Genomic DNA, 17178 nt, shown 5'->3' with positions numbered 1-17178 from the left:
ACTTAAACCGGCGCTCTGTGTGCAGCTTCTGAGAAGATACGCTATTAGCGTAGCGGGAGGGATGAAAAATGCGCAGCCGACTTCCTCGCTATGCTAATAGCGTATCTTCTCAGAAGCTCCACACAGCGCGCCGGTTTAAGTAGTAACCAGCACATGCTGTATGCAGCTTCTGTCGCAACCGCAGGGCGCAGATGCCATCCGCAATTAAATCAGCTCTCGGCGCCCATCGGTTGCGACATGCAATGAAAATTATTAGTGCCCCCCGGATCTGACTGTGGTATCTTATGTGCCCCCCGTAAGTATTGTTCCTAGATTCGCCACTGCTTCTAGGCATACATGAGGGCAGCTGCAAAGAGCCATCTGATGCTTTAGTCTTAAGTGATGTTTTCTGGCAGGATAAATGGGATCCATTGTGCAATAAGGAGGAATCGGTGGAGCTTTTCCAGTATGTCAGTCTGATGACCCTGGACAGCATAATGAAATGCGCCTTCAGCTACAACAGCAACTGCCAGACCAACAAGTGAGTACCATCAGCAGCAGCTGCTTCCTTCTAAACATTGTCATTAGTTCTGGGACTCCTCATATTCCTATAATGTTCCTATAATGTATGTTCAACTATCCAAATAACTTCTGTTCTCCTAGATGCATTGTATTAATGTTCGCTCTGTGTTATTCTCCCAGTGTCCATAAAACTTACCTTCTGCTTGTTTCTGTTATATTTCTCCTTCATTTCTATACAATAAATGTTTATGTCTGCATAGTTTGTGTTCTCCTATATGTCATGTATGTATTCTCCGCACATATACATAGGGTCTGATGCAATAAAGTGCAGGTCATATTTCAGTTCCTAGATGTGGTGGCTGTATTAGTATTGTAACAAGGACACTCGACTATAGTCCAGGAAATTCAAGTTTATTAAGGGCAAAAGTCTCTGTTCATCCACAGTGTAGCCTTCCCCTGTTACACAAGACAGCTTCCAGCAGCAACATAAAAGACAGACTTTTGTTCACGTAAAGGCCAACGTTCTCATAATAATCAGCCTTCTTGTAGCATATACAGTCCTTAGTAGCTTTCCTCCGCTCTAAGCCTCTCAGCACACCTCTGTGTGATACTCACACTGCTCTCCCAGCAGTGGATCATGGACTCTCTCAGCGGTGTCCAACAAGTCCCTTGGGTCACCGACCTTCCTGACCTCCCCCGGCTGTTCCTTGTGCGTCCAGCACGCACCTGAGTCTGCCTGTGTCCCTCTTCCACACACACAACTCCAACTCAACTCTGAGCACTGGACTGGCTTCCTAATAAGGCTGCTCTCAGCCACCTGATCAGCCCAAGCTGGTCATTGGCAACACCTGGCCCCAGGACTGGAGATCTCATCCCACCCTGAGCTCTACGAAATCTCCAGAGCTCCAGATCCCAGCTACAATTCAGAAAACCTGGAAGAATCTGAAAGGCCGGGTTCTTCCTTATAAAATAGTTTACTCTCTGGACCCTCTCAGCTTCTCTGGCTGAGAGTCCTGCGTGCCATAGTTGCCAAACTACACCGTGGCATTGGCTTACACTGCCACAGTATCTTCCCATTATTTTCACCTGGTGATCCTGCCAGTAACACCCTACTGTGACAATGCTCTCCCATCAAACTGTATCTGTGCGGAACAACTATGTTCTGTAGTCTACAGAGAGAATTGGGAAGACTGATACCATTGTTTAGGACTTCAGTTCACAGAACATTACAAGGACAGAAAATGTACTTAAAACTAAAGTGGAAATGCAACCATTTCTTCCTCTTTAGGATGGCGCTGGGGTTTGAATCCCTATAATTTTTGTTTTTAATATCCCCTGTCACTTTTATTTAGGGTTAGTAACAGGTTCTCTTTATCATCGCCCATCTTAGGTTTAGGGTGCCAATTGAGATACCTTGTGAGTGTGTAATCATTTTTTGGGGGGGTCTCTATGGATTTCAATGGTTGCTTTTCCGCTCTTCCGTTTATTTGAAACTTTTGTAACAAATGACACAAAATGTAACATCTTGTTAATGTGTATATTTAACGAAGAGTGAAAATTCTATTTTTGTCACTGGTGGATTGTGTTGGCCATTTTCTTCTTCATTATTTCTTGTCCCCTTCACAGTGATAATTCTTACATTGGCGCTGTCTATGACCTTGCCAGTCTGACGCAACAACGAATCCGGACGTTTCCGTATCACAGCAATCTCATTTACCATTTGAGCCCTCATGGCTTCCGTTTTCGCAAAGCTTGCAGAATTGCCCATCTTCATACTGGTAAATGACTTTCAGTTTTATAAAATATAACTCCAACAATAATGAAAGCTTGAGATGCATGCAGAGAGCAGGGTGGTGATGTACGTCCTGCTCCCTCCTGTCTGATTGCTTTGGTCTGTGAATCCTCTGACTGTAATGTGTTTTGTGGTATGTTGTGTATATTCTTTGTAATGGGGCTGTGCTCTGACAGCAAACTTGAACCCTAACACTGGTAATATGTTTCTGAAAGCAGTGTTAAATGATATTGTGTCATGCATCCATCTGCATCCAGAATATCAGGGGGTGCACAATAAATCACATGTCTGAAATCTGTCAGTTTGTATATGTGATGTGTATACTGTATATTGTACATGACCATGAAAGCAGTTTGTTGTCATGTGTCATCCACACAAATATTGACCTATAACTCTTCTCATTATTCCCCAACAGTGTCACAAGACTCTCTTTAGGTTCAGTCACTGTTTACTAGGGATGCACCGATACTTTTCGAGTACCAATGCCGATACTTGGCATTTTCATGAGAACTCCCCGGGTTGCAGCTGGAACCTGGATCTAGTGCTCCACCACTGTCCTGAAATCATTGGTCTGTATTGTTTTAGAAAAATTGTCACATGACAATAAACAAAAATGTATCAGTACTTGTACTCGCAAAACTGGTATTGGTGCATCCCGACTATATATTCATAAAAACAAAATCATATATTAAAACCGAGATGTACAAATCCCGGGAGCTCCGTGTGCTACATGACAGCTGCCTCCTAACTTTTGAATTTTTCTCTAGTGTAGTCTTGGAGCTCGGAAAGTATCGGTACTTGTACTCGTACCGAGCACTGTACTTGTTATCGGTGCATCCCTACTCTTTACCATCATGTTCTCTGTTATAATACATCTCTCTGGATTCTGTCTGGGCTCTTCCGTCTCTCTGGATTCTATGTCGGCTCTTCCGTCTCTCTGGATTCTGTCTCGGCTCTTCCTTCTCTCTGGATTCTGTCTCGGCTCTTCCGTCTCTCTGGATTCTGTCTCGGCTCTTCCGTCCCTCTGGATTCTGTCTCGGCTCTTCCTTCTCTCTGGATTCTATCTCGGCTCTTCCGTCTCTCTGGATTCTATCTCGGCTCTTCCTTCTCTCTGGATTCTGTCTGGGCTCTTCCGTCTCTATGGATTCTGTCTGGGCTCTTCCGTCTCTCTGGATTCTGTCTCTGCTCTTCCTTCTCTCTGGATTCTGTCTCGGCTCTTCCTTCTCTCTGGATTCTGTCTCGGCTCTTCCTTCTCTCTGGATTCTATGTCGGCTCTTCCGTCTCTCTGGATTCTGTCTGGGCTCTTCCGTCTCTATGGATTCTGTCTGGGCTCTTCCTTCTCTCTGGATTCTATCTCGGCTCTTCCTTCTCTCTGGATTCTGTCTCGGCTCTTCCTTCTCTCTGGATTCTGTCTCGGCTCTTCCTTCTCTCTGGATTCTGTCTCGGCTCTTCCGTCTCTCTGGATTCTGTCTCGGCTCTTCCGTCCCTCTGGATTCTGTCTCGGCTCTTCCTTCTCTCTGGATTCTATCTCGGCTCTTCCTTCTCTCTGGATTCTATCTCGGCTCTTCCTTCTCTCTGGATTCTGTCTGGGCTCTTCCTTCTCTCTGGATTCTGTCTCGGCTCTTCCGTCTCTCTGGATTCTGTCTCGGCTCTTTCTTCTCTCTCTGGATTCTATGTCGGCTCTTCCTTCTCTCTGGATTCTGTCTCGGCTCTTCCTTCTCTCTGGATTCTGTCTTGGCTCTTCCTTCTCTCTGGATTATATGTCGGCTCTTCCTTCTCTCTGGATTCTTTCTTGGCTCTTCCTTCTCTCTGTATTCTATGTCGGCTCTTCCTTCTCTATGGATTCTGTCTCAGCTCTTCCTTCTCTCTGTATTCTATGTCGGCTCTTCCTTCTCTATGGATTCTGTCTCGGCTCTTCCTTCTCTCTGGATTCTATGTCGGCTCTTCCTTCTCTATGGATTCTGTCTCGGCTCTTCCTTCTCTCTGGATTCTATGTCGGCTCTTCCTTCTCTCTGGATTCTGTCTCGGCTCTTCTTTCTCTCTGGATTCTGTCTCGGCTCTTCCTTCTCTCTGGATTTTATGTCGGCTCTTCCTTCTCTCTGGATTCTATCTCGGCTCTTCCTTCTCTCTGGATTCTGTCTCGGCTCTTCCTTCTCTCTGGATTCTGTCTCGGCTCTTCCTTCTCTCTGGATTCTGTCTCGGCTCTTCCTTCTCTCTGGATTCTGTCTCGGCTCTTCCTTCTCTCTGGATTCTGTCTCGGCTCTTCCTTCTCTCTGGATTCTATGTCGGCTCTTCCTTCTCTCTGGATTCTGTCTCGGCTCTTCCTTCTCTCTGGATTCTATGTCGGCTCTTCCTTCTCTCTGGATTCTGTCTCGGCTCTTCCTTCTCTCTGGATTCTATGTCGGCTCTTCCTTCTCTCTGGATTCTGTCTCGGCTCTTCCTTCTCTCTGGATTCTATGTCGGCTCTTCCTTCTCTCTGGATTCTGTCTCGGCTCTTCCTTCTCTCTGGATTCTATGTCGGCTCTTCCTTCTCTCTGGATTCTGTCTCGGCTCTTCCTTCTCTCTGGATTCTATGTCGGCTCTTCCTTCTCTCTGGATTCTGTCTCGGCTCTTCCTTCTCTCTGGATTCTATGTCGGCTCTTCCTTCTCTCTGGATTCTGTCTCGGCTCTTCCTTCTCTCTGGATTCTATGTCGGCTCTTCCTTCTCTCTGGATTCTGTCTCGGCTCTTCCTTCTCTCTGGATTCTATGTCGGCTCTTCCTTCTCTCTGGATTCTGTCTCGGCTCTTCCTTCTCTCTGGATTCTATGTCGGCTCTTCCTTCTCTCTGGATTCTGTCTCGGCTCTTCCTTCTCTCTGGATTCTATGTCGGCTCTTCCTTCTCTCTGGATTCTGTCTCGGCTCTTCCTTCTCTCTGGATTCTATGTCGGCTCTTCCTTCTCTCTGGATTCTATCTCGGCTCTTCCTTCTCTCTGGATTCTGTCTCGGCTCTTCCTTCTCTCTGGATTCTGTCTCGGCTCTTCCTTCTCTCTGGATTCTATCTCGGCTCTTCCTTCTCTCTGGATTCTATCTCGGCTCTTCCTTCTCTCTGGATTCTGTCTCGGCTCTTCCTTCTCTCTGGATTCTGTCTCGGCTCTTCCTTCTCTCTGGATTCTATCTCGGCTCTTCCTTCTCTCTGGATTCTGTCTCGGCTCTTCCTTCTCTCTGGATTCTGTCTCGGCTCTTCCGTCTCTCTGGATTCTGTCTCGGCTCTTCCGTCTCTCTGGATTCTGTCTCGGCTCTTCCTTCTCTCTGGATTCTATCTCGGCTCTTCCTTCTCTCTGGATTCTATCTCGGCTCTTCCTTCTCTCTGGATTCTGTCTGGGCTCTTCCTTCTCTCTGGATTCTGTCTCGGCTCTTCCGTCTCTCTGGATTCTGTCTCGGCTCTTTCTTCTCTCTCTGGATTCTATGTCGGCTCTTCCTTCTCTCTGGATTCTGTCTCGGCTCTTCCTTCTCTCTGGATTCTGTCTTGGCTCTTCCTTCTCTCTGGATTATATGTCGGCTCTTCCTTCTCTCTGGATTCTGTCTTGGCTCTTCCTTCTCTCTGTATTCTATGTCGGCTCTTCCTTCTCTATGGATTCTGTCTCAGCTCTTCCTTCTCTCTGTATTCTATGTCGGCTCTTCCTTCTCTATGGATTCTGTCTGGGCTCTTCCTTCTCTCTGTATTCCATGTCGGCTCTTCCTTCTCTCTGGATTCTGTCTTGGCTCTTCCTTCCCTCTGGATTCTGTCTCGGCTCTTCCTTCTCTCTGGATTCTATGTCGGCTCTTCCTTCTCTCTGGATTATATGTCGGCTCTTCCTTCTCTATGGATTCTGTCTTGGCTCTTCCTTCTCTCTGGATTCTATGTCGGCTCTTCCTTCTCTCTGGATTCTATGTCGGCTCTTCCTTCTCTCTGGATTCTGTCTCGGCTCTTCTTTCTCTCTGGATTCTGTCTCGGCTCTTCCTTCTCTCTGGATTTTATGTCGGCTCTTCCTTCTCTATGGATTCTATCTCGGCTCTTCCTTCTCTCTGGATTCTATGTCGGCTCTTCCTTCTCTCTGGATTCTGTCTCGGCTCTTCTTTCTCTCTGGATTCTGTCTCGGCTCTTCCTTCTCTCTGGATTTTATGTCGGCTCTTCCTTCTCTCTGGATTCTATCTCGGCTCTTCCTTCTCTCTGGATTCTATGTCGGCTCTTCCTTCTCTCTGGATTCTGTCTCGGCTCTTCCTTCTCTCTGGATTCTGTCTCGGCTCTTCCTTCTCTATGGATTCTATGTCGGCTCTTCCTTCCCTCTGAATCATATGTCGGCTCTTCCTTCTCTCTGGATTTTCTCTCTGCTTTTCCTTCTCTCTGGATTTTCTCTCTGCTTTTTCTTCTCTATGGATTCTATTTCAGCTCTTCTTTCTCTTTGCCTTCTCTCTTGTATCTTCCTTCTTTTGGGATTCTATCTCTGCTCTTCCTTCTCTCAGTATTCTATCTCAGCTCTTCATTGCTTCCGGAATCTATCTGGGCTTTTCTTTTTATCTGGATTCTGTCTTGGCTCTCCTTTATGTCTGGGTGGATTCTAGACTGGCTCTTCCTTCTCTCTGGATTCAATCTAAGCTCTTCTCTCTGACTGGATTCTATCGCTGCTTTTTCTTCTCTCTGGATTCTCCACCTCTGCTCTTCCTTCTTTTTGGGTTCTGTCTCAGCTCTTCTTTTACTTCTCTCTGTTTTATATCTGAGCTCTTCCCTCTCTATGTATTCTATGTTGGCTCTTCCTTCTCTGTGGATTCTGTCTGAGCTCTTCCCTCTCTATGAATTCTGTCTCGGCTCTTCCTTCTCTATGGATTCTGTCTGAGCTCTTCCCTCTCTATGGATTCTGTCTGAGCTCTTCCCTCTCTATGTATTCTATGTTGGCTCTTCCTTCTCTGTGGATTCTGTCTGAGCTCTTCCTTCTCTATGGATTCTGTCTCGGCTCTTCCTTCTCTATGGATTCTGTCTGGGCTCTTCCCTCTCTATGGATTCTGTCTCGGCTCTTCCTTCTCTGTGGATTCTGTCTCGGCTCTTCCTTCTCTATGTATTCTATGTTGGCTCTTCCTTCTCTCTGGACTCTTATCTCAGCTCTTCATTCTCTCTGCTTTTTATCTTAGTTGTTCCTTCTATGTCTGAGTCGGTTATTTTTTCCACCATATGTTTGGGAAAGACTTACATATGGATGGAACTGAGGAAACATCCAGCTAGAAAGTCCTGTTACTTTGCACGTCATGTAAACAATGTATTCTTTTATTTCCGCTTTCCATGTCTATTTAATCAGGATAACAGTATTTTGTAAACTATCTGTAGTTGATTCATTCACGGTGAGTCCTTGTGTATCTTTCCAACATCCGCAATGCCTCGTGAATTTGGGAATTCCTTCTTCTGAGTTTTTTGACAAATGTTTCACAGAAATCCAGAATGTGTTTTTATTTCTTTAATCAGATCAAGTTATTGGACAAAGAAAAAAACTGCTTGAAAAAAATGAGGAACTGGAGAAAATCAGACAAAAGCGACACCCTGATTTTCTGGACATTCTACTGTGTTCAAAGGTCAGTTTATCTGTGATTACATCACTTCCTATTGATATCTCTGGTGGAAACCCTTTGTTTAATACTAAAGCAGCTATTCTCTTATATGTACATATACTGTTCACAGAAATCAGCTGAAATTCTTACAGTGAGTGGCCCTGTCAGTTAGACTAAACTTGATTATTCAATGGACTTTTGTTGAAGGAGCCATTCAACTGTAGTCACTATTCATATATTCCAACAGTGGCGGGTGCTGGCTGTCATAATACAATAGCCCCAGTGAGAGATTCGTCAATAAACACTGTTTAGCATAGATGGAGAAATCTGTTAATGAAAGGCCTGTAATAGAAGCAGCTAATCCCTGGATGATGTGCTGTAGACTAGTTTGTGATGTTGAGATTAATGATTAAATCTATTAGTGTGTGGTCAGTGTAACTGAGACCAGGCTTTCTAACATTGGGTATTATATCTGTAAAAAAAAAAAAAATCAAGGCAACTGGACTTGTTTCACTGATCATCCGACCAGCTTCCTCCATTCACAATGACTTGTACAAAAATTCTAACCTTTCCACACTTTAATGTGGGTTAAAGGAGAACTATGAGGTTAGTGCTTTTCCCCATAGTTCTCCCCAGGGTCACAGTAGGACACAAACTAGCGTCCTCCAGTGACCCAAAGCTCAGTATACCGCGAGCTACAGTTGGTGTTATACTAAGCCCTCGTTCACACCGGAACGTTTTGTAGCGCGTTCTACGCTCGACAAACGCTCTACAAATCGCTCAAAAATATAAATCCCATTGTATTCAATGGTTTCGTTCCCACCTTGGCGTATTTCCGCCGTCCCTAACGCGCTACAAAACGGCCCACGCCTGGGCCGTTTTGTTGCGCGTTTCCATTGGGATACAGCCAAGTAGCCTTCGGAAAGGCGCGTTTGTCGCGCGACTTTTTTACCGCGAATCGCGGTAAAAAAACGTGCGCCGGTCACGCGACAGATGCGCATATGCAATATGCCTAGGTGTGAACGAGACCTAAGACCGCCGCACACGGGACGGATCCCGACATTACTGTCGAGATCCACCCCGCTGAGAGAGTGACAGCTGGCTCTGCCTATCTAGAGGCAGATCCAGCTGTACCCGCCCCCTCCCCCGTCCTGCCAGTCAGCGCTGGAGGATCGGAGATTCCCCCCCTCCCCACTGACAGCGTCGCCGTGGGGGTCCCGGGTTAGGGTTAGTGGCGAACACCCACAGCTACTGGAAACGATTGGGCGTCTCTAGAGACACCCGATTGCTTGAATGTAAACAGCTATCGCCGGCTGTTTACATTGCTAACAGTTACCCACTCGTGTGCGCGCTAAGTGCCATGTACGGGGGGAGGGGCAGGACGTCTTAAGACGCCCTCCTGCTCCTATAAGGCTCCCGTCCAGCCATCGGGAACGGCCATGGACGGGAGGTGGTTAAAGAACTGTGTTGTCTTGGAAGGGGGCAACTCTTATCCTTCCTCACTTAGCAACTGTGTCCTGGCCAGGCACCCAACAAAAAGCTTTTCATCTGGGAGGTAAATTTCAGTGTTGCGTACATCTATTTCCTGAATGTTGTGTTCTCTTAATACCTTTGACTGTTACTGTTTGCCATGTCATGCAGGAGCTATTGTATAGACAAAAAGGGATGGAGGACAGTGTTCCAAGTGAGGACACTAAAAAGTGGTTACTAGACAGACCGAGACCAGCGATTGTTTATAAAAGTATAAAACATTTTTTTAACAATGAATTTATTAGGTTTTGTCAATAGAACATAATAACAAAAATAATACAACATAGATACAGACATATAGAAAATAAAATCTTGCTATAAATACATAAACAAAATCAGTATATAGAAGGTAAATGGTATGTTATATTGTTATAAAGCAGTGTTCCAGGTATATGGAAGAAGTCAAAATTAAGTGAAATTGCAGCCTTAATAAGTAATTAGCAAGTGCCATAACTGGAAGAAGTAGTCATATATAGAAGCATACCTCTATAGGAGAGAGCCCTAATGCAGTACATATTCAGGACAGTAAGTGGAGGAAGTGTTCTTCCAACCATCTTGAAAACAAATAAAAAGCATGTGATAACTGTGGAGGCCTAAGAAGTGACTAATAATACATAAAAGCATTTTTTTGTTTTTTGTTTTTGTGTTTTAACACTGTTAGTAATATTAGTTGGGTTCATAATATTCCTGTGGGCGCGATCAATTAGCGTATCAGGGCCTGTGCTATTAGGTAGTAAGGTATGAATAAGCTTTTGAAGAAATACAGGCAACTCTGTGGGGCCCACAGATTCAGGGATCCCCCTAAATTTAATATTGTTGCGTCTGGATCTATCCTCTAAGTCAGTAATTTTTTCTTGCAATTTCTGAATTATATGATCTTGATCAGAATAGACATCCACAAGGTCATTATGAGCAGAGGCATAGTCATTAAAAAGCGATTCCACTTTGTCAGTACGAGAACCCAATTCAGATATTTGGGATTGCAATCCAGAAAGAGAGGACTGGATGTCCTGCTGAAATTCTGATCTCAGTGACAGTAACACATTTTTTATGTAATTCTCAGAGGCTGGGGTGTCAGTAGCAGGAAGATCCTGTAACGGTGTAATGGCTGGGCTGGCTGCACCAGAAACTGTAGATTGTTTTTTATTCATTGGTGCTTTAGTATGAGGAGAGCCTAATGGAGAGCTGGCAGGTCTCTTAGAAAAATCCTGCATACGATTTTTTTCATGACTGCAGTTCTCCTCCATGTCAGAGTCGGTGCTGTAGGGAGAAGGAGTAATAGAAGTGATAGTAGGCCCTGTGACGCACTTCCCACCAGCACCATTTTGACTGCTCTTCTGTCCTGGCCTCGGATAGAAATCCGTCAGCTTCTTAGAGCCGTTGGACTTATTTTTAACTGCGGACATCTCTGGAGGTATTCCGATATCAATCGGGACTATTTCGGTAAGTGTATCGATCCTATTACCGAAGTTAGTTGCAATTTCGTCAGATCCGGCGACGCTGCTCACGGATCAAGCGGCCATATACTCGCGCGGCCAGACCACGCCCCAAAAGTATAAATTTTATTATGAGAATAAACTGTCAAATTACTGCACCGTCCATCGGGGCTTCGTCAGAGCCTTCCTTTACAAATATCAATAAATTGATACTACTTATAAGCCCCCCTTAATGTTTCACCTAACCCTAACCCTTGAAGACGATCTGCAACACTATATCCGATCCAAGACTATCGTTTGCTAGGGACATAATTACCAATAGAAATTAGGTGTTCAACTGGGAGTATTCCCCTTTGAATCATCAAGGTTCTAGCTTTGCCGTAGACTGTGTGGGGCCCATAGTATGAATGAATGAGTGTTTGAGTGCTACGAACAACGTTGTTCTTTTATGAAATGAATGAGATACGTTTTTATTGGTGCAGTAATTTGATAGTTTATTGTCATAGTAAAATGTATACTTTTATAAACAATCGCTGGTCTCGGTCTGTCTAGTAACCACTTTTTAGTGATCCTCACTTGGAACACTGTCCTCCCCCCCTTTTTGTCAATGCTATTTTGGTTACATGACCTTGATGACCAGCTCTAACCATACATAAGGGGATTTATTTAGTAATATCGGATCTCCAGGGAATACACATGCTTTTCCAAGGAGCTCTTGTACACTCTGATCCAACTTGAAGTATATAAGTGCCTTGTGTAGGGAATTAGTCTCACGGCAGAGACAAACTCACTGTTTCTTCAACAAAAATGGCCAACTTTATTCAGGACAGCAGTAAACATACAGATTAAAGGCATCCAGCTAACATGAAATTGTCATCAAACAGCATAAACTTCTGCTCCACTAAGTCTTACTGAGTCCATGTGCTCATCCTTTGAGCTGGGTCATTATCCTGCAACACAAAAAACTTGCCACGCCCTCTCCAAGTGTAAAAACATTTATTTTAAAGAGCATACAAAATCTTCCATAAAAACTACTCGCATTCCGATGAGCAACAAATTGGCAAACCAATCACAACCAATATCACTACCAACGAAGACAACCAATATGCTGACACGTTTTTAGGGAGCTTCCCCCTTCCTCAGAGCTCGTATATTACAGAAAGGCATAGGAATATATACAGACACCTCAGCTAATGGAGATCATGTGGCAATCATCCAATTGGTAGTCAACCAATCAGCACCATTCGTTCGTTCCAAGTAACACCAATAAGGGCACAGATATAATTAGGCTAAATAGCCTATTAACCCCTGGAAAGCGTAAACCAATCGCTTACCCTATGTGAAAGAGAATGCTCTTCTCATCCTCAACCTCCTCTGGTCAGGTGCAAGGCTTTAGCGAATCAGGACTAACCCTAACCCTAAGGCACTTGCTTTGTTTTTGAGATTTCACCTCCTCTAAGTCTGGTATGCAGAAAATCTGTGACTTTAAAATATGTGCTTAGACTGTCACTGAATATGTTTCCTAGAATTTACGCTCCTTTTTGGCAGGGTCCTGCTTCCCGAATGTTTCTGCATGTCAATGATTCTTGTCATTATTACTTAATTGTCTTGTCTCGCCTATTGTAGAGCGCTGCAAAATATTTTGGCTCTATCAGTAATTACAATTATTTATAGCCCCAACATAAAACAAATGACTCCAAGAGTTGAATAATACCGTAAAATATTGTATTATAATAATAATAATAGAGTATTATTCAACTCATGGAGTCATTTTTTATTTAATAACTACTTTACACACATAAGGTTATTTTAACCCTAACGTCAGGAACTTGAAAATTCTAATATATCGAGTCTCGAAGATGAAACTATAAACTGTATTTTGTTTGAATTCCATTTTTTCATTGAATTCAGGATGGGAATGGTCAGGGTCTGTCTGATGAGGACCTGCGAGCTGAAGTTGACACTTTCATGTTTGAAGGACATGACACAACAGCTAGCGGCATCTCCTGGATCTTGTACTGTATGGCCAAATATCCGGAACACCAGCAGAAGTGCCGGGAGGAGATCCGAGAGGTCCTGGGGGAGCGAGACACCATGGAGTGGTGAGAAGTCTTTATGATTATGTTACCTTTCATGTGACAAACCCTAAGGATGAAAAGCAATTGAGTATTGACAGGGCTCCCCCCATCTCGCCCTCATTTCTAAAAAGTTAAATGCCTAATCTTATGTTTTATTTCAGGGAAGATCTAAGCAAACTCCCCTACACCTCAATGTGCATTAAGGAAAGTCTTCGCCTTTATCCACCCGTGCCCTCCGTGTCCAGGGAGCTCTCCAAACCCATCACGTTTTTTGATGGACGCTCCTTACCAGCAGGTACAATCCCATTATAGTCTGTCTGTCCAATATTTTAGCTTTTTGTGTAAAATTAAAGGGGCTTCTGTTATAATCCACCCTGAGTGGGCCCTCCACCATGTATACTGGAAGGTGGACACTTTGAGCTAGAAGCATAGCATAGAAAAGCCTTTCTATCATTGAACTGTAATGACTTCTATGGCTTTACAACCTGATAATCTGCCAGGTTCTAAAGCTAAGAAAATAAGATGTCAGTCAAAGTATCGCAGCGCTGAACACTGAAAAATGGCCTGGCCAGGAAGGGGGTCTAAACACCTGGTCTTGAAGTGGTTAAAAGAAAACTTAACATATATGTGACACAAAAATCAGTTGTGGGTGGGATCCTCAAGAAGCTTCACAAGATCATTCTGTAGATGATTCTGCAGTTACGGTTCCCACACATCTTCAATGTTTCACTGCAGCAATAGCACATATTTGATGTCTCATTTTCTTATCTGAATATAGATGATTGGATTGTACGTTTTACTGCCTGAACTTCACTCACTGATCAGCTTCTTTCACTCATACAATACTAAACTCATCAAGTCTTTTTAATTTACTTTACATTTTATATAATCTTCTAGGATCCATTGCAGCAGAGCTTTCACAGAACAGGACCAGCTTCTACAGGGCTCCTCCTTACCCAGAACTAGAACTCTATATGTCCAGTAGTGCCAAAGACCGGATCAATCAGGGAGGATCAGGGTGGCTGTTTGATCTAGGGAATGCATTATTGGCATTATTACAATGGTACAGAGTTTGGATGCACATTTACATTTTTAATGGTATACAGCATTTCAAAATACTCTGCCCAGGTTAAGAATTCCTGGTTTTAGGAATTGGAGCCTTGGGATTAGGTGTAAGTTATTTATTTAAAAAAAAACTTGTTGTCATTGATGATTCCTGTGGTTAAAGGCAGTTGTATAGAAGGGGATCACTTTTTGAAAGTAGTAACCTTAACCTCATGGAAATGCAATGTCTGCTTCATTGTTAGAGCCCCAGCTCCCCATTATAAAACAAAATAATAAATGATTATAAAACAAAATAATAAATGATTATAAAACAAAATAATAAATGATTATAAAACAAAATAATAAATGATAAAGAAAACCCACAGCCAAGGAGGACAAAAGATATACTTGTCTTGCATCGCATCATCTTCCCATGCCACATGGGAAATGGGTGGCGGCCTTTCGGTCAGATCCTGGAACGCTTAGGATCCCCAATCTTGCAAGAAGACAATCCTGCACAGTGTTTGATAGTTTGATATTAAGATGTTATCTAATCTTTCATTTTTTTATGCACTTTTTAGGTTCTCTTGTCAGTTTAAATATTTATTGCATTCAGCGGAACCCTGCCGTGTGGAAGGACCCCGAGGTATGGCCTTCTAGTAGCACTAATATTCTATACTTTTCCTTACTGTGAGATTGCTAGATACGTGCACAGGACAAGGCCAGTTAATGTATTATGGAAATGTTGGTAAATCTGTCAGTTGTCACTGAAAAATGGCCTGGCCAGGAAGGGGGTTTAACACCACGGATGTCAACTGGTTAATAAATATATCAGCTTCTGTTATTGAAAGTTTTTCAGCAACATGTTTCCTCCAGGTTCCTTTTCTTTTCCCAGAGTGTGAATAAGTGTAAATAGCGTGCACAAAAAAAGAATTCAAGCCTTCAGCCCACATTTCCTGCCTCCTCATAACCCCGAAATGTAGAGATATACCTAAAATGGCAGCAGATCTGAAGGCAGAGGAAGCATGCAGGTTGTGACGATAGTAGGGGGGGGGGTTGGCAGGTCCAACACACCAAAGCAGGGGTAGGGCTGCACACAGCAGAGGCTGCTATGTCTGTAGTTCCTTGGTCAGAATGGCCCATCAATCCAGCCATAGTATGTGAAGTATGTTATTGACTGAATCATGAATCCATAGCTTTTATGTTTTTGACTCTAACCTTAAGACATGCTAATCATTTTTTTTCTAGTTGATTTAAGCAAAAAAAAAGCTGTAAACTTACTGCCAGTAATAAGTGAAAATGTTTAACTTGGTGGACTGTCAACAAACACATTAATGCTGCTCATGTAAATACATTGTTTACAATTAGCACAACAATTCATGATGCCAGTTATCAGTAACGGAAGTGTAGTTTTCTTTAACCTCTGTCACTTCTAGAGGGAGCCTTCACTGCTTCTCCCTCCCTGTACCAGATCCGGGTACTGAAGGTACAAGGACAACTAAAGTTAGACAATGTGACCAAAGTACCCCAATGTGGTCACAGGAAACAACAACAAATGGCACACGTACTAATATCCTACCATTGCAATCAGATTTTAAGAGATCATACTTATAGTAAATTGCTAACTAGTAGCTATCACACTTTCAATCTTTCCCTCTCTACTGGCATCCCCCCCACCCTCTAAAGCACGTGCTGGTCACCCCAATGCCCCAAAAAACCCTCACTGCACCCTACAAACCTTAATAATCGCAGACCAATCTCCTTACTCCCATTCACATTCAAACTCCTAGAATGCCTTATCTACAGCTGCCTGAGCCACCACCTCACTGATAACAACCTTCTCCACTCCTTACAGTCCGGCTTTTGCCCCCAAAACACTCCACTGAAACTGCCCTCCTAACTCTGACCCCCCACTACTCCTTACTTTGACCCCCCGCTACTCCTTACTTTGACCCCCCGCTACTCCTTACTTTGACCCCCCGCTACTCCTTACTTTGACCCCCCGCTACTCCTTACTCTGACCCCCCGCTACTCCTTACTCTGTTGACCACCTGCTGCTGCTCAAAAAAACTCCACTCGGCTTACAAGACTCGGCTCTCTCATGGTTCTCCTCCTACCTAGCTAAGCTCCTCCTTTAGTGTCACCTACAAATCTAACTCCTCTCTTTCTTTCTCTTCCTCTTTCTGTAGGGGTCCCCCAGGGCTCTGTCCTTGGACCTCTTCTCTATCTACACCCCCTCTCTTGGTCAGTTGATAACCTCACATGACACTCAAATCTATCTCTCTACTCCACAACTCTCCCCCTCGGTGTTCTCCAGTGTCCTCCATCCCCCCCCCAGTGACCTTGCGTGTCACTAATCAGGCTAGAAGAATTCAGAGCTCCTTATCATTTGCCTGGCTGCGTGCCCATAGGTGATCCCCCCCCAGATTGTTACCATCTTCAAACTGGTAGTTTACAATTGAACATTGAAATGGAATTGCCATTGTAGAAGAAAAGACTTCTCAGTGAAATTCACTTCCTTGTAGAGTGTAATGTGATTTCTGGTGTAGAAACAACAACATATGTTATAAGATTTGTCCTCCAACCTCCCCACTCCCTCTGTGTTTCTCCGTGAACAGAATGACACTGGGTAACATTATCTCTGTGTTGCAGGTATTTGATCCTTTGCGATTTTCACCAGAAAATTCTGCTAAGCGCCACTCTCATGCCTTTGTTCCCTTTGCAGCAGGACCAAGGTACACTATGAATTTGTATGCACTATAGAGATCGGTAGAATATATGCTGCCAATCAGGCAATGCAAAGGGTGCTCAGGTTACTATTATAGCGTGTATTTATACTTAGAAGAGTTCTTATGTTGCATGCAGAAATATACTAAAGTAGCAAGCAAGGTCACAGCTTCTGCATGTCCGATATAGGGAGCTTACCATGAGGAAAATGTTCTTCCCTGAGTCTATTATATGGATCATTCCTATCTGAAAATAACACTACAATCATCAAGAAGAGAAAAGATCAGCAGATACTCATCTGTGTTGCTCATGTATTTTACTAACTGCAATCCTATTTTTGTGTAATATATAATTTTGCAGCCATGTACGCAGGTGACCTGACACTCAGGCCCGGATTTCCCACAAGGCCACCGAGGCCCGGCCTCGGGGCGGCAGAGTGCCGACGGGCGGCAGCGGTGACCCTGTGGGGAAGTTGCGGGCGCCGGTGTAAGGTATCCGGCGGCCGCACACTACG

The 17178-nt window shown here is 43.9% G+C and overlaps 1 protein-coding gene across 1 annotated transcript in view; it reads left to right on the top strand.

Annotated features, from left to right (window-relative positions):
• Positions 1 to 16687, top strand: part of LOC108802622 (cytochrome P450 4B1-like) — a gene marked incomplete at its 3' end in the record, with an annotated part of 24174 nt that extends 7487 nt beyond the window's left edge. Inside the window, exons 5-11 of the mRNA XM_018574477.1 lie at positions 396 to 520; positions 2128 to 2279; positions 7767 to 7873; positions 12727 to 12917; positions 13055 to 13188; positions 14519 to 14583; positions 16590 to 16687. Coding sequence (XP_018429979.1) covers positions 396 to 520; positions 2128 to 2279; positions 7767 to 7873; positions 12727 to 12917; positions 13055 to 13188; positions 14519 to 14583; positions 16590 to 16687 — 872 coding nt within the window. The remainder of the gene's footprint in view (positions 1 to 395; positions 521 to 2127; positions 2280 to 7766; positions 7874 to 12726; positions 12918 to 13054; positions 13189 to 14518; positions 14584 to 16589) is intronic.
• Between the last annotated feature and the right edge of the window lie 491 nt (positions 16688 to 17178).

This window comes from Nanorana parkeri, unplaced genomic scaffold, assembly GCF_000935625.1.
Source record: "Nanorana parkeri isolate BGI_ZX_2015 unplaced genomic scaffold, ASM93562v1 scaffold2987, whole genome shotgun sequence".
Classification (NCBI taxonomy): domain Eukaryota; kingdom Metazoa; phylum Chordata; class Amphibia; order Anura; family Dicroglossidae; genus Nanorana; species Nanorana parkeri.
The sequence above is the reverse complement of the archived record's forward strand: the minus strand, read 5'-3'. Positions and strand labels throughout refer to the sequence as shown.